The following is a 22,041-nucleotide window of genomic DNA, read 5'->3' as shown; positions in this document are numbered from 1 at the left end:
TTTTTTTTTTTTTTTAACCTTTCTTCCCCCCTACTTTTTCTTCTTTGTATCATGCAAAACTCGATTCTTAATTAACCAAGCTAACAGAGAGGAGATTGGATGATTCGGTGTTTCTTTATTCGCTTTGTGAAGTGTGATGCCTCAAAAATGTGTGAAACCCCAGGCCTTTTCAGTTAAAAATATACCATAAGCTAGGTTTGTGTCGAGTAACTGTCCACAGTGCTTCCTTTGCCCTTTATCCCATACACTCTTCTTTCCCTATTCTTGATCTCCCAGCTACTCTCAGCTCTCAAACTGTCTAGCTATTTTAGGGAAGGCTTATCAGAGAAATGAATTCCCAATAAGATATTATTAGTTTGCTGTACTACCAAATTCAGGAGAGCTTGCATTTTGATATAAAACCAGAAAATGGCATTTCTTCTGTGAACTTCAGCTGCTATAGCCCCTAAGTGGGAAAGCTATTGGTGAGGAGAAGGCTGTCCTACTTCTCACCAAGTCACACCCTTGGCATAGCTGCTGTCCACTAACCCACACAATAAGGCAAGTCTTGCTAGACCTGTTAAATTTAAAACACACACTCTTGAGATAGTTTGGTATATACAATTTCAATTCAAACACTTTATTTCTGAAATGCCTGCAGAAATTATTATTTTCTCATCTTGCTTCTTTGGAGAGTGGAATAAGGCTCATTATCAGTGTTTTAAGGAGATAATAACTGAGAACTGCCCAAAAATGTAGAAGGGAGAATCAGGGAAAGTTTCATCTTGAAGCATGGCAGGTAAGAATCATCTGTAAGTGGGGGGCGCCTGGGGGGCACAGTCACTTAAGCAGCCAGCTTTTGGTTTCAGCTCAGGTCATGATCTCAGGGTCCTGGGATTGAGCCCCACGTCGGGCTCTGAGCACAGTGTGGAGTCAGCTTGAGATTCTCTTCTCCCTCTCCCCCTCCCCCTCCGCATATTCTCTCTCTTCCTTTCTGTCTCTCTCGCTCTCTAAAATAAATAAATAAAATCTTAAAAAAAAAAAAAAGACTTATCTACAAGCTTCTGAAATGCTTGGAAATTTTGAAATGTGGCTAATTTAAGACTGAAAAATTGTGAGTTCCTAATATCTGATCACATGTTGTAAGAATTTCTCTTCTTCTAAGCAAGGTCTTCTTATTTTATTTATAATTGATTTCTTCATTTCTATAACAAATAACTCCTCTTTATTTGCTAAAAATATTTTATTCTAATCTCCAATCATGCTGCTGTTCACTTCAACAGCCAGGAGCCTGTAGCGCATTCAAGGGAGAAAAAGAAAAGGTAATGAGTAAACGACATAAAAATTCATGACTCAAAAGCTGAATACTCTGAAAAATTTTAAAGTCAACTGAAGTGAAAAAAACTGTTTTAACACCAAGTTAATTATTGTAATTCTCACAAAGTAGTTAAACTACTCTAAATTATTTACAGAGTCATTTATTTAGCACCTAGGATTCAAGGTATGGCATGTTTGGTTCTATGTTAATGATGTTTTAAGGATAGACAGGGAAATGCTAATAATCCGAAATCTTCAGAGTTTCCTTTCCTATCTCTTTCTCATCCCATTCTAGTTGACCACTGAAAAACACACATACTATCTGACTGCAGATTCTCCCAATATATTGGAAGAATGGATTAAAGTGTTACAGAATGTTCTCCGAGTACAAGCTGCCAACCCACTTTTTCTGCAGCCTGAGGGCAAACCAACAGTGAAGGGATTGCTCACCAAGGTAGGACCTTTACGTGCATAGCAGTGTCCTAGGCAACCAGGGAGTTAGCCCCAGTGATCATAAGTGGGTGTCAGAGAATATATGTATTGAATATTTGTATTATCTTGGGTGGGAAGGGTGTTTTACTTAGGATACCAAATGTTCTTACCATCAAAAATTCCCTAACCAGAATTTTTAAAAGACGGTTGAAAAGCTTGGGAAAATATTTGATACATGTGAAAACAAGCTTTTCCTAATCAGTAAGTTCAGGATAAATATCAATGAGAGAAAAGGAACAAAGGACATAATGGGAAAGAAGTAGATTCGGTAGACATAAGAAATACAAATGATATTTTTAAAAATCTGGTCAAGGGGTGCCTGGGTAGCTCAGTTGGTTCAGTGTCTGACTCCTGATTTCAGCTCAGGTCTTGATCTCAGGGTCGTGAGTTCAAGCCCCTTGTTGGGCTCCACGCTGGGCATGGAGCCTATTAAAAAAATAATCTGGTCAAAGGGGGGATTTTTTTTTAAATTATAAAACACGGTATTGACACAAATTAAGAAATCTGCTAGTGAACATATTACTTTAGAGGTGACATGGAAAAAGAAAAAAAGAAGATGGCAATCTGGCAGTATCTTGACCGAAGTGTTATTTCAGTGAATGTTTTTGAATGAAGAAATGAGTGAATATTAAATGTTTAAAAACATTCATACAGACCTTTTCATCCAGCAATCTCAGTTCAAGAAATTTATACTTGGGAAATGGTCTTAGTTAAGTGTAAGAATGTCCATCACAGCATGGTTTGTTTTCTTCCTATTTTTAAAAAATGAGGTATAATTAACATACACTAAAATGCAGATCATGGGGCACCCGGGTACCTCAGTTAGCTAAGCAACTGACTTTTGATCTCAGCTCGTATCTTGATCTCAGGGTCGTGAGTTCAAGCCCCACATTGGGCTCCACGCTGGGTATGGAGTCTACATAAAAATAAATAAATAAATAAATAAATAAATAAATAAATAAATAAAATGCAGATTTTAAGTATAGAGTTTGATGAGTTTTGACAAGTATTTACTATCACTCTATCAAGATACAGAACATTTCAGTTGCCCCAGAAAGATTACTTGCATGGCACAGTTTATAATGAAGAAAAATTGGCATCCACTTAAATGTAGAGTAGGGGATAGTTTAAACAAGTATATATAATCAGATAATGCTTTACTATGCAGCCATTTTCAATATTATAAAAGAATATTTAGTGCTATAGAAATATGTTATGCATTGTTAGTTGATAAAATAGACAGGCAGATTATATTATTATCCCATTTTGTTATATATATGTATAGAAAAATGTCTGAATATGAACTATACCAAGATATATTGTAGCTCTGATTTTATTCTTGCTTAATTCTGTTTTCTAACTTTTTTAGAATGAGGAAGAATTGATTTATGCTAAAATAAATATTATTTTTAAATTTAAAAAATCCTATTGGTGACTTTAAGAAAAATACAATAAAATATTTGCACATAAAGTATTACAGACAGAAATAACCTCGAATTAATCACTCATCATTCATGTGTTTTGTTTAAGTAAGAAGTTAAAAATTTTGATTTAGACAAGCTATGTCACCATGTGATTTATACTTAGCGTTAATGTGGGAACATAGATGGGTGCTTCTCAGTAACGTTTACAGATTGACCAGCTACACCAAAACTAAGAGAAAAAATTCACCAATACATTCAACATCACAACAAATTGTGCTATGTTTTTTCCAAAATGCTACATTACCGTGAAAATGTTTTTTTCAGTTACCAATGGCATAGAAACTCCCTGGTATTATGCAAATATATATTTTCCAGTGAACACAGTGCTACTTTAAATCATATTCTTACTATAATTCATAATAACTAGTTGTCCTCCGATTTCAAGGACCATGTGTATCAAACCCTTAGACTTTAATATGATCCTGCTGCTAAGGGTTTGTTACGTCTCCCACAATCTGTTTGTTTGGTTGTTTTTACTTTATCCACATGCCATTGTCACTTCCTGCACATTACATTTCTGCTATTCCCTGCCTCCCATCTCACAACTGCATTTAAATGAAGATAAGTAGATGTGATTATCAGATGACTAAACCATTTGGGTTTATAGACAGGATGCTTATTAGGTTTCCTTCCTACCATTTTTCATGTCCACCCCCATATTTTCACCCTCAGAGCCTTAGAAGAGAAAAACGTCCCTCAGTTCTTCTGAGTGACTTGTTCTGAGCTCACATTCAGGCTACAATTTAAGATACTGTAGGATGGCACTTGAATACTTTGGAGGGGAGGAGGTTTTTTCAAGTTGTCACATTGTTATTAAGTACAGAAATATGTAGGTAGATATTAAGAACTTGACTAATTTGATTCTGGATATTCATTCACTCTTGCAACTTGTGTTTTAATGCTTAGGAAGAACATTTTCTGTATAAAAAGTCATTTATTTAAAAAACAAAAATTTATTGAGCAGTGACCATGTGCCAGGCAATGGGCTGCAGGACTTCAAGATAAATAGGCCACTGCCCCATCCCTCAGAGAACCTCATAATCTATTGGGCAAGAAAGGGAAATAGCATATTATAATGATATGTACCAAGTGCAATTACGAGATGCATGGTAAGGTCACAGAGAAATCTAATTTAGGCTGTGGGATCAGGAACAAGTTCTGAGAGAAGATTCGTTTGTGCTGAGTCTTCAGGGAGGAGAAGGCATAGTTACACCAAATGGAAATGGGCAAGGAAGGTTTCCCAGGCTGGGAGACAGGGAGAACAAAGACAGAGTGTCTCAAAGCAGTGCCACCTCTCCTGAAAACAAGTCCTTTGGAGAACAAGCTGGAGGGTCCTGATCACGGAGGGCTTTTTTTTTGTCTTGTTAAAGACTTTATTCTTCACCCTGAAGGTGGTGTGGAACCCTTCAGGTTGGAAACAGGAGCAGGGGCACATTCCTGTTGTTAACAGATCACTCTGCTGGGGGCGCCTGTGTGGCTCAGTCGTTAAGCGTCTGCCTTCGGCTCAGGGTGTGATCCCGGGGTCCTGGGATCGAGCCCCGCATCGGGCCCCCTGCTCCGCTGGGAGCCTGCTTCTCCCTCTCCCCCTCCCCCGGCTTGTGTTCCCTCTCTCGCTGGCTGTCTCTCTCTGTCAAATAAACAAATACAATCTTAACAAAACAAAACAGAACAGGTCACTCTGCGGAGGGGAAGGTGGATTTGCCCGAGGCGAGCTGGGGCTTCTAACAACAGTTCGCAGAGTGGTTCTTGTGAAGAGCATGAGACTCTGAACTGGTCATAGAGAAAGAGAGAAGAGGGTGCATTTAAATAATGGTAGGACCTAAAATCTTTGGTTAGATTGGTTGAGTTCGGGGTCAGGAAGTGAGAAAGACAAGATTGGCTGGGTGAAAGATAAGAGAGCTCAGGTTGGGGCACCTGGGTGGCGCAGTCACTTAGGTTAAGTGTCCGACTCTTGATCTCAGCTCAGGTCTTGATCTCACAGTCATGTGTTTGAGCCCTGTGTTGGGCTCCATGCTGGGTTTGGAGTCTACTTAAAAATTTAAAAAAAATAAAATAAAATAGGGGCACCTGGGTGGCGCAGTCGTTAAGCGTCTGCCTTCGGCTCAGGGCGTGATCCCAACGTTCTGGGATCGAGTCCCACATCAGGCTTCTCCGCTAGGAGCCTGCTTCTTCCTCTCCCACTCCCCTTGCTTGTGTTCCCTCTCTTGCTGGCAGTCTCTCTCTATCAAATAAATAATTAAAATCTTTTATAAAATAAAATAAAATAAATGAAAAGTGAGCTCAGAGAAGAGGAGCAGTTTTAGGATGATTCAAGGGCTTTTTTGGACCATGCCAATTTTAAGAACTTCGAGTTAAAAATTAAGAAGTCCAGCAGGCACTAGAAACACCAGGCTACATCAGAGGAGGGGGCTGGGTTGGAAAGACGGATTTGGGGAATCCTCAACACGTACATAGTGATTGAATTCGTGACAGTGAGAGAAGTCACCCAGGGACATGTGTGTTGTGGAAGAGCAGAGACTGCTGCTAGAACACTGGGTTTTGCAGAAGTTGAGAGCACACAAAGGAGATGTGAGACCCTGGAAAGCAAGTCGCGGGGGCTGGGGAGTGGAGTGTGTGACCAGGAGGGAGTGGGCTGCAGCATCAGATGCTGTGGAGTGCTCAGCAAGGAAGGCACATTGCACTATGTTGAAAGATAAAGGGGAAATGAAATAAGTGCAGTATTTGAGTTTGGAGGACTGTCTGCACGGCCCAGCACGTTAGAAGGAATGAAGCTGAAGGGAACATGATGTCAGGAGAAGCATTTTTAGGATGGCAAAGGCATATCTTGAGTTTTCAAACTGAGAGGAAGAAGACAGTAGAGAGGTGAAGTGGGAAATGGAGAGCAAAGCTCAGAAGTGGGTGGACAGGCATGGTGGGTGGGGGTGGGGGTTGGGCATGGTGGAACAGCATGGTGGGTGGGCATGGGGGGTTAGCATGATGGAAGGGCCAGGCTGGCAGGAAGGCGAGGACGGATAAATATCTAAGTTTGTGGGACACTGGGTGAGATCACATGTGATAGCCTCAGTTTTCTTGATGAAGATTACTCCACAAGACAAAGTTATTTAGTAAGAATGAGGGAAAGGACTAAGAATAATCAGGGACATCGGGAAATGCTCAAGGGCAGATAGAAAGATTGGTAAGTGTTATCAGGGTCCACCTGACTTTAGTGATTTGAGTTCATATTGGTTATTTTTCTCTCACATCTTCAGATGCCCAGAAATAGGAGCAGAGAATTTACATTGTAGTGATGTGAGAATAGTAATTTTTTTCAACATTTTATTATGTAAATTTCCAAATATGCAGAAAAGTTGGGAGACTATTTTATAGTGAACACCCATATTCCCACCACCTAGGTTCTACAATGAACATTTTACTTGCTTTATACATGCCTATCAAGATGATGATTTAAAATAAATGTTTTCTTATGGGCATTTTCAAACATGTGAAAGTAGAAGAAGTAATAGAGTGAACCCTCTGGTGCCTGGGTGGCTCAGGTGGCTAAGTGTCTGCTTTCAGCTCAGGTCATGATGCTCTGTATCAGGCTCCCTGCTCAGCGGAGAGCCTGCTTCCCCCTCTGCCCCTCCCCCCTGCTTGTGCTCTCTTTCTCTCTCACACACACACACGCATGCTCTCTCTCTCAAATAAATAAATGAAGTCTTAAAAAAAAAAAAAGAATGAACCCTCATATATTTATCACCCAATTTTAAGTTATTAACTATGGCTAATGTTACGTCTGAAAATGCCTCATTACCTTCCCTCCCTCTTCCCACACTCTTCACTGGATGTCCTAAAAGCAAACAGATGAAATTTTCTGAGTGTTAGAAGCAGAGGATGGGACACAGTCCCAGGCCTTGGAGCAAGAGTTGTTTTGTGACCAAATTCAGGACCCAAGGTTGGTAGGGAAGGAAGAGAGGCCAGGAGAGAACTGATAAACTGGAATGAAATGGAAGAACCAGGGAACTTACCGTCTGGAATGAGGTCAAAGAACAGGAATGGTGTGAGTAAGAAGAGAAGGAGGGGGAGAAGGTTGAGATCAGAGAATAGAATGTCAGTTTCCAGAAGTGGAGCAGTTTCCAGGGAAGAAAAACAGTTGAGGGTGTGGTGGAGGGGATGGATGGCAAGCATGGAGGGACAACAAAGGTTATTGGAAAGGAAAGCGAGAGAGCAAGAAACTGTGAGTTAAGGATGTAGAGAGGCAGTGGAGCAGGGGGTAGGGCACGAGCATGGGTGCAAGTGCTGGCTCTGCCACTTGCCCTTGCATGACCTTGAGTAGGCGACTTGCAGGCTCTGTGCCTTACTGTCCTCATCTGTAAAGTGGAGGCTTAATCATAGTGCCAGCCTCACAGATGTTGGGAGGGTGAAATGAATCCTTAAGCATATGTGCTTTAGAACAGTGCCTGGCACATCATAAACACTTCCCAAATGCTGGCTGTTATTCTCACAAGACTTTCACCCAGATGTGGAAGTCAGCAAGGCTGGGTGGCAGGATTGTGGTGGGGAAGGCTACAGGCATGAGAATTTAGGAGAGGAGGGACGACCGTGGGAGCTCGTATTTTGTGTGAGGACAGAGGTTAATCGTTAGGGTCTGTTACACCGTGTCTTCAGAGTTTCAGACAGAACCAATAGGCAAGACCTTTCTTAAGGACTCAAGGTAAAAAGCGATTCTTTCAATTATTTCAATCGCCAAAGCCCTGGGATTTGAGGTTGCCTTTAAATTTTTATGAGGCTTCTTCTAGCATCTTTTGCTTTATTGTGAATTTTCCAGAATAAGTCAGAGTTTTGAGAAATCGTAATATAATCAGATGTACACATAAAGACAGACTGTGCTTTTAAAGCAACTTTTACAGTGAATTGGCAAAGGTCTTTGTTAACTTGTAGTTCTTCAAAGGTACACATTGTTCTATTTTAAAGATAAATCATTTCAAAAGTATGCTCTCTAGAGCCAGATGCATTATATTCCAGTTTTGGTGAGAGGCCCTTCTGGATTTTGTTTAAAAGAAGAAGAAAGGAAAAAAACAAAAACAAACCTGGGTGACACAAACTATTTAAAACTTCCAGGATATTTGTCTGTAAATATATGTTTCTAAATTTAATTAAACTGAAACATGTCTTGCCAAATGAAACATTTTTTTGTTTTTGCTCAAGCAGGATTCTAAATCCATTAAACTGTTAGATGGTGGTGTTTGCTTAAACCACAGCTTTGAAAGCCCAAAGTCTGGCTGCGTGTGTGGGTTTAAATGACATGTGTTTTATTTCTCCTTATTCATAGTGAGGAAGGAAGCATTTATTGAGTAACTACTATTTTCCTTTATTTACATGTTCTCCCTTGGTCATCACATCAGCCCAGTAAGATATAATCCCACATTATGGACAAAAAGGCTGAGAGGTTAAGTTAGTCACCTGAGGACCTCCATCTAGCATGAGGCAGAACTCGAATTTAAGTATTGGTCCCTTTGACCTCAAAAACCAGGCCTTTTCTGCTGTAGTGACCTTCCTCCTATAAAATCTATTTATAGTTATTTTTCTTCTTCTCAGTGTATTACTGTCAGAACAGGCCATTTCAATGTAAGTCATCCCAAGGGCCCTGCAAAACATGCATGCCTCACACCCTCTCCCCTCATGTCCCTTCCCCAGTGACCCCTTCTCTCCCCTCACTGCTCGGTCTCAGACACACCGTCTCCGGGCCTTCACTCTTACCCCTTTGTCCGGAGTGTTCTTCCCTCAGATGACTGCATGGCTCATTCACCTCCTTCAGGGCCTGACTCGATGTCAGTGAGGCCTTCCTGACCCCCTTCTTGTGAACTGTGAAAGACACCCCCTCCCCTCTCCCCAACTGCTTCCTTCTCTTCTGCATTAGTTTTCTCCTTAATACTTATCACCGTGGGCGAGCGCGACAACAGCATGTCAGGCTTTAGTTTTACTGGCCAGTGTCTTGGTTTCTAGGAGGTGGGCATCTCTAGTTTGAAGCCCACTCTCTTGCTGGAGAGGATCGAGCCTCAAGGCTTGGCAGGGCTGCCAGGGAAGTAGGATTATAGGGTAAGTGCAACCCTGCACACCACATTCTAGGTCTGGAGCACCAGGGCTTATTGTAAATCTTACCCACTGGCGAGAGTGGGGTTCTTGGTGTTTGTCTAGGCTTGACAGTGTGGCTGGGACTGTCTGGCAAAGATCAATGCCTGTACCTGGGCAGGACGGGGACAGGGAGGAACTCACAGCAAGGATCTTCATAAAGCCACCAAATCATGAAAAACCTACAATATTCAGTAAAAATTTTGATTAAATGTCTTCCACATGAAACAGATATGAATGTAAACTTTTTGTGTCCTTAATGATGGTATATTGCATACTTGCCGGTTTCATTGTCCTCCCTGCAAGGTTATGAGCTCCTTGTGGAAGGAGCCCGCGTCTTGTTCATATCCCTGTTCCCAGACTCTAGAGCAATCTCTGACTATTCAAAGTCAAGAGCTAGTTTCAGGGGCGCCGGGGTGGCACAGCGGTTAAGCGTCTGCCTTCGGCTCAGGGCGTGATCCCGGCGTTATGGGATCGAGCCCCACATCAGGCTCCTCCACTATGAGCCTGCTTCTTCCTCTCCCACTCCCCCTGCTTGTGTTCCCTCTCTCACTGGCTGTCTCTATCTCTGTCGAATAAATAAATAAAATCTTTTTTTTAAAAAAAGAGCTAGTTTCAAATTCTGTCCCACTCACTGTTCCTGACATATAGGTAGTATTCAGTATATAGTTACAGATTTTAATATTATTTTCTTATTTTGTATGAATCCTTCTGGAGAAGGCTCCAAATGTTTTGAATGAGTGAATCTTTAACATATGGAAAAGCACTAGAATTTTTTAGGTTTTAATCTTCTCATTTCTAACATTGTTAGGGGGTAACCCCGAGAGCCACAAGGTTATTGAAAATCTAAGAAATACGGAAATTATGAAATACACTTACTTGTAAAATAGGCATCTTGTTTTATCTGTCTCCCAATTCTCAGCCCTATCCATACTCCTTGACATACAGCAAACATTTTTTAAGTGTTAAATGGTGAGCACCAAAGCCAGATGTGCCCCGGTACTGCTAGAACAGGGCAATATTAAACCGTGTTTGGACAATCGAGTTGGAATATCACTTATACCGTGAGCAAAGTGGATACTTACAGAGTTTCAGGTAGGGTGCATGTGCTATACTTCAAGGTGTCCGAGTTTTGAGCTACATTTATAATTCTTTGAAATATGATTTCAGGTAAAGCATGGCTACTCCAAGAGAGTCTGGTGTACACTTATAGGAAAAACATTATACTATTTTCGTAGTCAAGAAGATAAGGTATGTATGTATTTTTAATAAGCTAATTAGAGAAATTTTTTGTTGGTTGTGGCTTAGGGTGTTCTCTTTCACTGCTAGCTAAAACCTTAGAATTTTTGATAAGGTTGAAATCTTGCATAAAATGTATTACTGAGGTAATCGCATACCTACAGGGGTCTTGATTCTTAATTAGAAGTCTTAGCAACTTTTAAGTAATGCATCTTGATCTTAAAAGAGAGAAGTCTTCCCTACTCCCAACTGTCAATTTCTCGTGTTTCCTCAGGTTCTGGACAGACTAGGTAAGGTTGAAGGAAGGGGACAGCAAGACAGGAAAGGGAACTCTGGGGAGGGAAAAGAATCCAGCCCGGTCCCAGGCCCTCAAATCCCTAGATATAGGGATATACTTACCTATCCACTGATCTATCCATCTTCTACATATTTCTATCCTTGTATTCATTTTTATTTTTTTTTTTTTATTTTTTTTTTTAAAGATTTTATTTATTTATTTGACAGAGATAGAGACAGCCAGCGAGAGAGGGAACACAAGCAGGGGGAGTGGGAGAGGAAGAAGCAGGCTCACAGCGGAGGAGCCTGATGTGGGGCTCGATCCCACAATGCTGAGATCACGCCCTGAGCCGAAGGCAGACGCTCAACCGCTGTGCCACCCAGGCGCCCCTATCCTTGTATTCATTTTTAAACTAATCTTCCCCCCAAAAGAACTTGAGTTATCTGCACTGTCAGAGGAAAAAGATGAGATAGCTTTCAAAGGTGAAATGTATGCCTGGTTATCACTGTGGGTACTCTGCATCACCTTGGGATTCCTGAAACTAACAGTTGAACCAACATGGGCCAAAAGTACTTGCATAAAATGCTGCCGGCTCCACAGAATGGAAGTCTGTGACTGATTACTGTGTTAGTGAGACCGGACTTCTTGATCCAATGACCGCGTAGGTCCGTTACTATTTCTCGGTTCCATTTTCAGACTGCGCTCCCAGTTCTGATCTGCATGTATTTAAGATGCACGCCATTATTCTCAGTATTGCTCACGGGATGGGAATTAACACAGTCAGCTATGAAAAATGATACCTCTGAAGTCATGTGGGAAGATACTAACATAAAGAGGCAACATGGATAAGCACAATACAAAATTGTACATTCAGCATAATCCCAACTAATTTTAAGTCGGGAAAGCAGAAGCCACTCTATGTATTCTAGTCTGACCGTTCTAGTATAGAATTAGGGACCTCCATCACTTTTAGAAAAGTTCTATAACGTTTAGAAAGGTTGGGGAAACAGAGGTCAGGGAAACTGCCACTGGAGAGCTGAGGCCAAAGTGTGGAGGCAGCTGGTCCTCAACAGCTTAGGGGAAAGCTCTGTGACACTCCCATCAGCCCACTCATCGGACTGCAAGTGTCTCGAGAGAGTCACGACTTCTCCTTCACCCTGACCTTCCGCACCTCGTGTAGGTTCTCTCAGAGGCAGGCTCTAGCCAAGAACCCTGGAGAGAAGGGGATTCTGACCTACAGAGTTCTCAACTTCTCTTCTGCAATTACCGGGAGATTTTAGAAGTGAATGATTGGTAGGGTGAATTTTTAATTCTCAGACTGGCACATCTATGTAAAAATATGCGTAACAAAAAGATCAGAAAGAACTGTACAAAAAAAAGGGTGCCTAGCTGACTCAGTCAGTGGAGCATGCGACTCTTGATGTTGGGGTTTTGAGTTTGGGCCCCATGGTGGGTTTTAAGAGATTACTTAAAAATAAAATCTTAAAAAAAAAAGAACTATACCAAAATGTTGAGTAATTATCTATGATGGTAGAATTTATGAATGATTTTTTTTCCTTCTCTTATACCTTTCTACACTTCCTATAATAAGTATGTGTTTTATAAAGAGAAAATTATTTAAAATTTGCTGAGAGTAGAACTTAAATATTCTCACTAATAATAATAATGTAATAAAAACGGATAACATCGGGGCGCCTGGGTGGCTCAGTCGTTAAGCGTCTGCCTTCAGCTCAGGGCGTGATCCCAGCGTTATGGGATTGAGCCCCACATCAGGCTCCTCTGCTGGGAGCCTGCTTCTTCCTCTCCCACTCCCCTGCTTGTGTTCCCTCTCTCGCTGGCTGTCTCTCTCTCTGTTGAATGAATAAATAAAATCTTTAAAAAAAAATGGATAACATTGGTCATAGAAGAAACAAGTCAGAAGAATGTAGATGAATGAGTAGAAATCCAATATAATCACTGGAAAAGTATTGAGAATGCATGTGAATCCATATGGACTTACTTCATCTCACGCTATGGTGTTTCAGAAACAATTTGTTTTTAAACTGGATCAGTGTCTTTTTTTATTCAGTCAAAATATGTGAAAACACTAGGTCTATTTACTATTTTTCTGGAGCCGTGGTGTGAATCCTTTGGTAAAATGAATAATCATCTTTAAATGTTGGGGTGGATGGAACCTTGATTTTCGTACATCGAATATGCCTAAACATAATTAGGATAGTATTGTCATATATTATCACAGTAGAATTAGTTTTCTTTATCCCATTTTTAAAAGCTTCCTACCTATTTATTTTTATAAATACCATGCTATAAATATATAATGAATATATTCAATAAATAAAATTTTATTTATTCAATAAGTAAAAAATATTATTCATTCCTTATTTATTTGGCTTTTGTTTTCCTGCCTTTTTCTGAAAGCATGTAGGTAAGTTAATTTTGCTTTTTTTTTTCCTTCAGAAATAAATTTTCTTCTTTCAGTGCCCAGAAGAGTGGGCTAAAACCTGCACATAGTGACTACTGAGAAAATAGTTATTAATTTAATGGGGAAAAGTCATATTTCTCATGTAAGACAACACGTTTAATTAAATGAATTAAATGAATTAATTTTGTACTATTAATCAATTATTGGGCAGATAATAATTCAGCTTAGGTAAGATATCCAGGTAAAGACCTCACTGAGAAGGTGACATTTTAATTAGGTCTGAAGGAAGTAAAAGAGCAGCCATGTGGATATTTCAGGCAATAGCATGCCAGGCAGAGGGAACAGCAAGTGCAAAGGCCCTGAGGCAGGAGTGTGCCTGGTGTGTTTGAGGAATAGTGAGAAGGTCAGTATTGATGCCAACGTTTGGGGCTAAACAGAAAAATAAAGTTACCAACAACTGAGATAGAAAAGACTGGGAAGAGCAGGTTGTTTGAGATGTTATTAGACAGTAGAGATAGTGAGTCTGGAGTTACAAGTGTGAGAGTAGCTAAAATATGCTGGTACTAAAGCCATGATCTTGGATGAGATCACCAAGAGACTGAGCATAGATGGGAAAAAATTCCAAGCATTGAGCCCTGGGCCTGAGCATGAAAATGGATGATGGTAAATATCCTTGAGGTTAGAATGAACATTTTCAGGTTTGCAATTGCAAACCTGATAAAGTATTTTAGAAGCTGTAAATTTGAAGCAGACCATGTATTTTCCTGGAACAAATGTACTTAATTAAAGCAGAAGTTTTAAAACTAATAGCTAAATATTCAACACAGAAAATTGAATTGCATTTGTCAATAAAAGTAGGTAAAACTCAATGTAAATCAGTTTTAGGAAGTTTTTCTTACACTTTAAGATGGAAAAAATTATAGCATTGTTTTGTGCTATATATGTTAATAAATTCCCTCAAAACACTTCTCATTGGGGTTTAGGGTGACAGTTCATCACACTTCTTTGTGTAAGCTGCCTAATCTTGTCACTTTTTCTATGACTAGTATTGAGACTTTGTCTACACTGTCCTTTTGATCCGGTACCTTAATCAAATCAATTCTGCGGGCAGGGGGTGGGGAGAGTCAAATGAATATTTTGACTGAATTACATAATTGCTTGACTAGGTAATGGATCATTTCAGTGTAATGAATAATCTGAACCACTGCGCAGAAGTAGCTTCTTGGCTAGTATTCGAACTGTTCTTTTATATTACATTGGGCATTTCAGTTGTGGCTACTACTTTTGTAATAATGTGGATAACCCAGCTGCCTTTAGGCATTCATTTAAAAGAAGATATGCCTTATAAAGATAAGAATGAAAGGGACTATGAAAATTTTTAATAGGAAAAGATTTAGAAAGTGCCTTCCTCACAATCACTAACATTTACTTTAGTTTCCTTTAGGTCAGATCAAACTCTGGGAGGCTAAAGTTGAAGAGGTTGATAGGTCCTGTGATTCAGATGAAGATTATGAAGCCAGTGGGAGAAGTCTGTTATCCACACATTACACCATCGTGATCCACCCGAAGGACCAAGGCCCAACTTACCTCTTGATTGGATCCAAGCATGAAAAGGTACCTCGGGACTTACTGGCTGATTTTGAATGATGTACATTGATGTCATTAAGTACTAGTAATAATTATCGAATCAATTTTATGGACATGAAGAAAAGAACTTTGTTAAAGACCTTCAGCTCTATTTTCAGAGATTCTTTGTGTCCCTGGAAACTAGCCTTATTCACATGTGTCATTTTTCTGTCCTCTCATTAAAAGTGATCTCAAGGCTGAAATTAGCACATGAAGGCTGAAGACAAAGGGACCTTATGTTCAAAATGTGGATCTCTTAGCCTGGGTATTTTGGGGTGACTCTAAGGCCTCCCCCTTATATTTTTGGCTCTTTTTTTTTTTAAGATTTTATTTATTTATTTGACAGAGAGAGAGAGAGTCAGTGAGAGAGGGAACACAGGCAGGGGAAGTGGGAGAGGGAGAAGCAGGCTCCCAGTGGAGGAGCCTGATGTGGGGCTCGATCCCAAGACCCTGGGATCACGCCCTGGGCCAAAGGCAGATGCTTAACGACTGAGCCACCCAGGTGCCCCTTTGGCTCATTTTCAACAAAATTTTGGTTTAGATACAATTGAAAATGAATCATTATCTGTATTATATGTAGGTATAATGAGTAAACAATATAAAAGTTAATATAATATAAAATAAATATATAGAAACTAATTTGTGATTAAAGAGGCATCACAGATTAAGGGGGAGGCAATGGATTATTCAATACATAGTTTGGTATACCCATTATATATTGAGGAAATTGGCTATTTAGGATAACATTAGTTTTTTGTCTCACACATATAGCAAAATAGTTCTAAATGGGGGCGCCTGGGTGGCTCAGTTGTTAAGCGTCTGCCTTCGGCTCAGGGCGTGATCCTGGTGTTCTGGTCTTTTCATGTGTCTGTTGGCCATTTGTATGTCTTCTTTAGAGAAATGTCTATTCAGTTCCTTTGCCCATTTCTTTTCCCTTTGCTCATTTTTTAATTGGGCTATTTGTTTTTTTACTATTGAGTCATAGGAGTTCCTTATATATTTTGGATATTAACTCTTTATCAGATAAATGGTTTACAGATATTTTCTCCCATTTCATAGGTTGCCTTTTCATTTTGTAGATTGTTTCCTTTGCTGTGCAGAAGCTTTTTAGTTAGTATAATCATACTTGTCTATTTTTACTTTTGTTGCCTGTGCTTTGGTATCATAGCTAAGCAATCATCACCAAGGTCAATGTCCAGAAGCTTTGTCCCTATGTTTTCTTCTAGGACTTTTGTGGTTTCAGGTCTCCTGTTTAAGTCTTTATTCCGTTTTTTGATTTTTGTGTGTGGTGTAAGATAAGGGTCCAGTTTCATTCTTTTGCATGTGGATGTCCAGTTTTTCCAACACCATTTATTGAGGAGACTGTCCTTTCCCCATTATGTATTCTTGGCAGTCTTGCCAAAGATAAGTTGACCATAAATGCATGGGTTTCTTTCCAGGCTCTCTGTTCTGGCCTACATGTATGTTTTCATGCCATACCAAGCTATTTTGATTCTTGTAGCTTTGTGATATATTTTGAATCAGGAAGTGTGATGCCTCCAGCTTTGTTCTTCTTGCTCAAAACTGCTTTGGCTATTCAGGGTCTTTTGTGGTTCCTTAGGATTGTTTTTTCTATTTCTGTTAAAAATTCCATTGGGATTTTGATAGAAATTGCCCTGAATCTGGAGGTGCTTTAGGTAGTGTGGATTAGGTAGTTAATAAAACTAATTCTACCAATCTATGGATACTAAATGTCTTTCCCTTTTTTTGTGTCTGCTTTAATTTATTTTGTCAGTATTTTATAGTTTTTGGAGTACAAGTCTTTCACCTGGTTTGTTAGGCTTATTCCTAAGTATTTTATTCTTTTTGATGCCATTGTAAATGAGATTATTTTCTTCATTTCCCTTTTGGATAATTCACTGTTAGTGCATAGAAATGCAACTAACTTATGTATGTTGATTTTGTATCCTGCAGCTTTGCTGAATTCATTTATTAGTTCTAACAATGTTTTTGTGGAATCTTTAGGGTTTTCTATGTATAAGAGCATGTCATCTGCAAAGAGAGATAATTTTACTTCTTCCTTCCCAATTTGGATGCCTTTTATTTCTTTTTCTTATCCTATTGCTCTGGCTAGGACTTCCAGTGCTATATTGAATAGAAGTAGCAAGAGTGGGCATCCTTGCTTTGTTCCAGATCTTGAAGGAAAAGCTTTCAGTTTTTCACCATTGAGTATGATATTAGCTGTGGGCTTTTCTTATATGGCTTTTATTGTGTTGAGGTAAGTTCTTTCTGGGTATTATTTTCTTCTTTAAATTTTCTGGATTTCTCAAGTATTTTGTATGTGTTATTCATATGTATTTGGAGTCAGATTTTAAATTTGATAGACTTTATTATGTTTCTTAAAAGAATACGAACTATTTGTATTTATTCTAGTCTTTCAACATCATATTAACTTCCTTAATTTTATCATGCTTTTCTAAGAAACATCTATAGAAAACAATAAAAATGTGAGCCATGGGAAAAGGCACTATGAGCATAATTCAAGTGAGCCTGCTTCAGAACTGTTTGACTGAGTGGCTTTTGGTTATTATTTTAAAATTATAGAATTTTTTCAGTGTCAAAGTTTTCTACTGTTTAAACAAGTTGTTTTTTCTTTAAGTTATCAAAATTATATCTTGGTTAACATCACTATTAATGTGTTTTGACTTTAAGGACACTTGGCTTTATCATCTGACTGTTGCAGCAGGAAGCAACAATGTAAATGTTGGATCAGAATTCGAACAACTTGTTTGCAAACTGCTAAATATTGAAGGAGAACCTTGTAAGTTCACAACATGTAAGGCTTTATAGTTTATGAAATGGACGCAACCCTCTTAGCCTAATTGAGTTTTCACTTTGTGAGTTCCTGTTTCCCTGTGATGTACCCATCCTTTCATTGACTTTGTTTGTCATGGGCCAAGTTTCTCTCTGTGGTTCTTAGGCTCCAGGGACACCATCAGTTCCTGATATGCCGTGTCCTGTAACCTTCCTACCTTTGCTCACATTGTTCCTTCTGCTTGAAACTGCCCCCTTCCTTCACATTTCTCACTAACCTAGTAAAATCCTACCTTAGGAGCTCCCCCCACCAGCAAGCCTACTGCACATCAGCATCTGGCTCATAAAAGGTACTTAGTTAATGTTAAAAGTATGTCCCAATGCACTCTGCATTTAACTCTTTTATAGCATTTGTTGCTTTGCCTTGAAATTATTTTTTTATGGCTCAGGTGTCCCCATTGAGAGTATAGATTCTGTGCTATGCTTTATATAATACAGAGATCATATTTGCAGTATCTAGCATAGGAATTTAATAAATGTTGATTTTAGGAAAGACTTTATCTTTCTATCTCCTTGTACTTCGGCTTCTCTTCTCTGTCTCTCATCAGCTCCTTCTCAGAGGCATCTTCTACCTGGGTCACCAATCTTCAGCACATTTCAGCAATGTCATAGTGCTCTGGTACCTAGAATATTAGGACCAAACTCTCCTAGATTTAGTTTGTCTGAAATAGAAACATGAGAATCCCAATGGCCTGGAAACAAATAAGATAATGTTGCCAAAGGTTTTTCGTGACCTGTGTGACTTAAGATTGTGAGCTAGCCTTGAATGAGCTGATTTCTAAAGGGCTAATTAATGGGAGAGCAAAATAAGTGATTCTTCTGTTTTCTGTTCACCATTTTATTATGTATTTAGCTTCTCAGATATGGAGACACCCTACTTTGTGTCACAGCAAAGAAGGAATCATTTCCCCATTGACAACACTGCCTTCTGAAGCTCTACAGACAGAAGCTATTAAACTATTTAAGGTAAAACTTTATATGGGCTTATATGTTGTTAAAATTTTAATTGGAAAAAATAAAAGTAAATAATTTAGGTTGTGAAGTTTTACTGTCTCCCAAAAAATCCAAAACGTGATCATCATCATCATTTTTATTATTAAGAAAATCTACTGAAATAAAATTAGGTGAATTGAATATGCTTTCTGAGTGAAGATTTGGGATTTACTTAAATAAAGTATGAATGGCTTGGGCGGTGTAAAACCCTTAATATCAGAAGAATAATTTTCCTTTCAGCCTCTCAAAAGGAGGGATTTCTCACATCACACCTCCCTCAGTGTTGGAGGAGAGGGTTCAACACCCTTCTTCTCCAGTGCTATTCTCCAATCCTTACTATTGAACTTCTATTAGAAATCCCTGATCACTTGAAACTTTTGCCATTTAACGATATCACTCTTTATCCCCTCACCTCTGTCACTTTCTGGTAATGCTTCAAATTTGATTAAGGATTTTGGCTCCCAATTCACACTCTTTCTCTCAACCTCAAATTTTGCCATTATGTTGAATGACTTTATTTTCACTTCACTCACCAGTGCCTTGGTCTTAAGATTCCTGACCTCCTTAATGCCAGTAAGCTTCACCTGTAGTCGGCTTCACCTTCCCATTCTCCATGACCATATCCTGACCCTGCCATTCCTTATAAGTACACCACCTCTAAAAGCTTAAATTCTAATATCTCTTTCTATAACCATAATCTCTTAGCCTACAAGTTCTCTTATGTTCTTGTTCTCCCATTTTTCATCCTAAGACCCTTGTTTTGAGCCATTTATTTTCTTTGAGATCAAGAGAGAGCATGGTAACTGTCTCTTGGCTTTTCTTCCCTCTTTATCCAGTCTAGATGGCTTTCATTAATACTCAGTTCCTTGGGACCCATAATTCCATGCCTTCTTCAGCCAAACCCCAACATAGATCAGTGTTGCTGTCTTGTCCACTTCCACATTGATCAAATGCACACAGCTAGAGAACATCAAGCACCATGTGTGGACTGGAGCCAATATAAATCTGTGGTCTTTATTCTTCAGGGCTGACTTATTCTTCTTTTGCTTCTCTTTGGTCACATCCCCCCCCAAACTCCCTATTCAATAATGTCCTTCACAACAAACTTACATTCTATTTCATTGAGAAAATTAAGAGCATTAGACATGAACACCTCAAATCTCTCTCCCTGACATTCTTTCATTTATTTTCTTTCTCTTTCTTTCCTCCCGTCTCAGAATCTTGTGTACCTTCTGTGGCTTCAGGTCTTCACTCCACCCCAGGACCTTGGTATTTCATTTTGCCCTAGTTTCAGAGTCTCAATTTTTGTCTTTATTTTGGCTCCTTCTTGCCTACATTCCTCCCATCTCAAAAAAAATCATGTTTATTAGATAACAAATTATTATTAATTTGGGGTATGATATGATATGGTGGTTATCAAAAAAAACCTATTGGAGATCCATACTGGAGTGTTTATTGATAAAATAACATGATGTACATTAAAATATTCCAGAAAAAAGGTGGAAGGGGGTTCAAGTGAAACAAGTTGGGCAAAATGCTGATGATTGTTAACACTGGGGAATGGGTACATGTGTGATCATTATAGTGTTCTCTTTATTTTTGCTGATGTGTTAAAATTACCATAATGGGGGTGCCTGGGTGGCTCAATCGCTTAAGCGTCTGCCTAAAGCTCAGGTCATGATCCCAGGGTTCTAGGATCAAGCCCCGCATCAGGGCTCCCTGCTCAGTGGGGAGCCTGCTTCTCCCTCTCCCTCTGCCTGCCTCTCTCTCTCCCTCTTTCTCTCACTCTGTCAAATAAATAAAATCTTAAAAAATAAATAAATAAAATTAAAACCATTAAAAATCCTCCTGTAGAATATACAAATACCCCAAGCAAGAAAGACTCCATACAAATATGTTGGAAAATCTGGATGAAGTAATGAACATTGTAATAAAGTATAAATGGCCCAAATTGAATAGAGAATGAAATTTAAATAGGGGAATTTGCCAAATTTTATAAGAATAGATCATTTCAATCTTCTTTAAATGTCCCAAAGCATAGAAAAAGAAGGAAATGTCTCCAATTCAGTTTTTAACTTTTACTTTTTATTTTGGAAAATTTCAAACCTATGTAACAGTAGAGAAAATATTATGAGGAACATGGATGGTTTTATTTTCATCTCCCCACTCCCACTGCTCCCCCAACATTGGATTATTCTGAAGCAATTCTCAGTCATCATATCACCTGATTCTTTTTGTGAAATATTACTTTGATACCAAACCCCAGAAAAGATTGTACAAAACAGAGCATTTCATGCAAAAACTAATAAAATCTTAGTAAACAGAAACCAGCATCACTTTAAAAGAATACCGAATTATGACTAAAAGAGAATTACTCCAGGAAACCAAGGATGGCTAAATATTAGGGTGTCTATTACTACTTTTGATTATCATAGACAGTCATCTCCATAGATGCTGAAAAGGCATTTGACAAATTCAACTTTCATAAAATAATGATAGATACTTCCTTACCATGATGAAATTTAATGGTGGAAATCTTTTTTTTCATTGAGCATTTCATGTAATGCTTGGGCGCAGTGCTTTAGATTAGAGAGTCCATTTATTTGATTATATTCTGTTCTCAGAAGAGGTAAAAACTACCCACTATATGTAACAAAATGGTAGTTAAAGCCAACCATTTGTGTTTACGAACACTTCCTTTTAACCTGTCTTAATATCTATTCTATTTAATCAGATTTCAAATGCATTAATTCATTAAACATTTACTGTGTCATTCTATGCTGTGTAGGGAATACAAAGATATATAAGATGTAGTCACTGTTCGTATGAAGTTTATAGCCTGACGGATGCCAGATCGTTAATGTTCTGTATGCTTTTTAAATGAATGCATATTCTGCTCTTGGGTGGAGCGTTCTATAAATGTCAATTAGGTCAAGTTGGTTAATAGTGTTGTTCAAGTTTTCTAAATCCTTAATGATTTTCTGTCTACATGTTCTCTCAATTATTACGAGAGGAATATTGAAATCTCGTGGATTTGTCTGTTTCTCCTTGCACTCCTATCAGGTTTTGCTCCATATATTTGGAAGCTGTGTTATTAAGTACATAAACATTTAGGATTGTTATGTCCTCTAGCAGAACTGACCCCATTGTCATAAAATGACCCTCTTCATCTCTCTCGCAGAATTCCTTGCTCTGAAATCTACTCTGACTTTATTTATTTATTTTTTTAAAGATTTTTATTTATTTATTTA

The 22,041-nt window shown here is 38.8% G+C and overlaps 1 protein-coding gene across 1 annotated transcript in view; it reads left to right on the top strand.

The window, feature by feature from the left end:
* The window catches only part of PLEKHH2 (pleckstrin homology, MyTH4 and FERM domain containing H2), a 95,542-nt gene that overhangs the window by 42,256 nt on the left and 31,245 nt on the right, over positions 1-22,041 (top strand). The window contains exons 14-18 of the mRNA XM_008699810.2: positions 1,592-1,750; positions 10,551-10,631; positions 14,753-14,932; positions 17,636-17,744; positions 18,651-18,763. Of these exons, the coding sequence (XP_008698032.2) occupies positions 1,592-1,750; positions 10,551-10,631; positions 14,753-14,932; positions 17,636-17,744; positions 18,651-18,763 (642 nt within the window). The remainder of the gene's footprint in view (positions 1-1,591; positions 1,751-10,550; positions 10,632-14,752; positions 14,933-17,635; positions 17,745-18,650; positions 18,764-22,041) is intronic.

This window comes from Ursus maritimus, unplaced genomic scaffold (genome assembly GCF_017311325.1).
Source record: "Ursus maritimus isolate PB19 unplaced genomic scaffold, ASM1731132v1 scaffold_6, whole genome shotgun sequence".
NCBI classification, from domain to species: Eukaryota; Metazoa; Chordata; class Mammalia; order Carnivora; family Ursidae; genus Ursus; species Ursus maritimus.
Note: the sequence above shows the minus strand (reverse complement) of the source record. Positions and strands in the feature narration are given on the sequence as shown.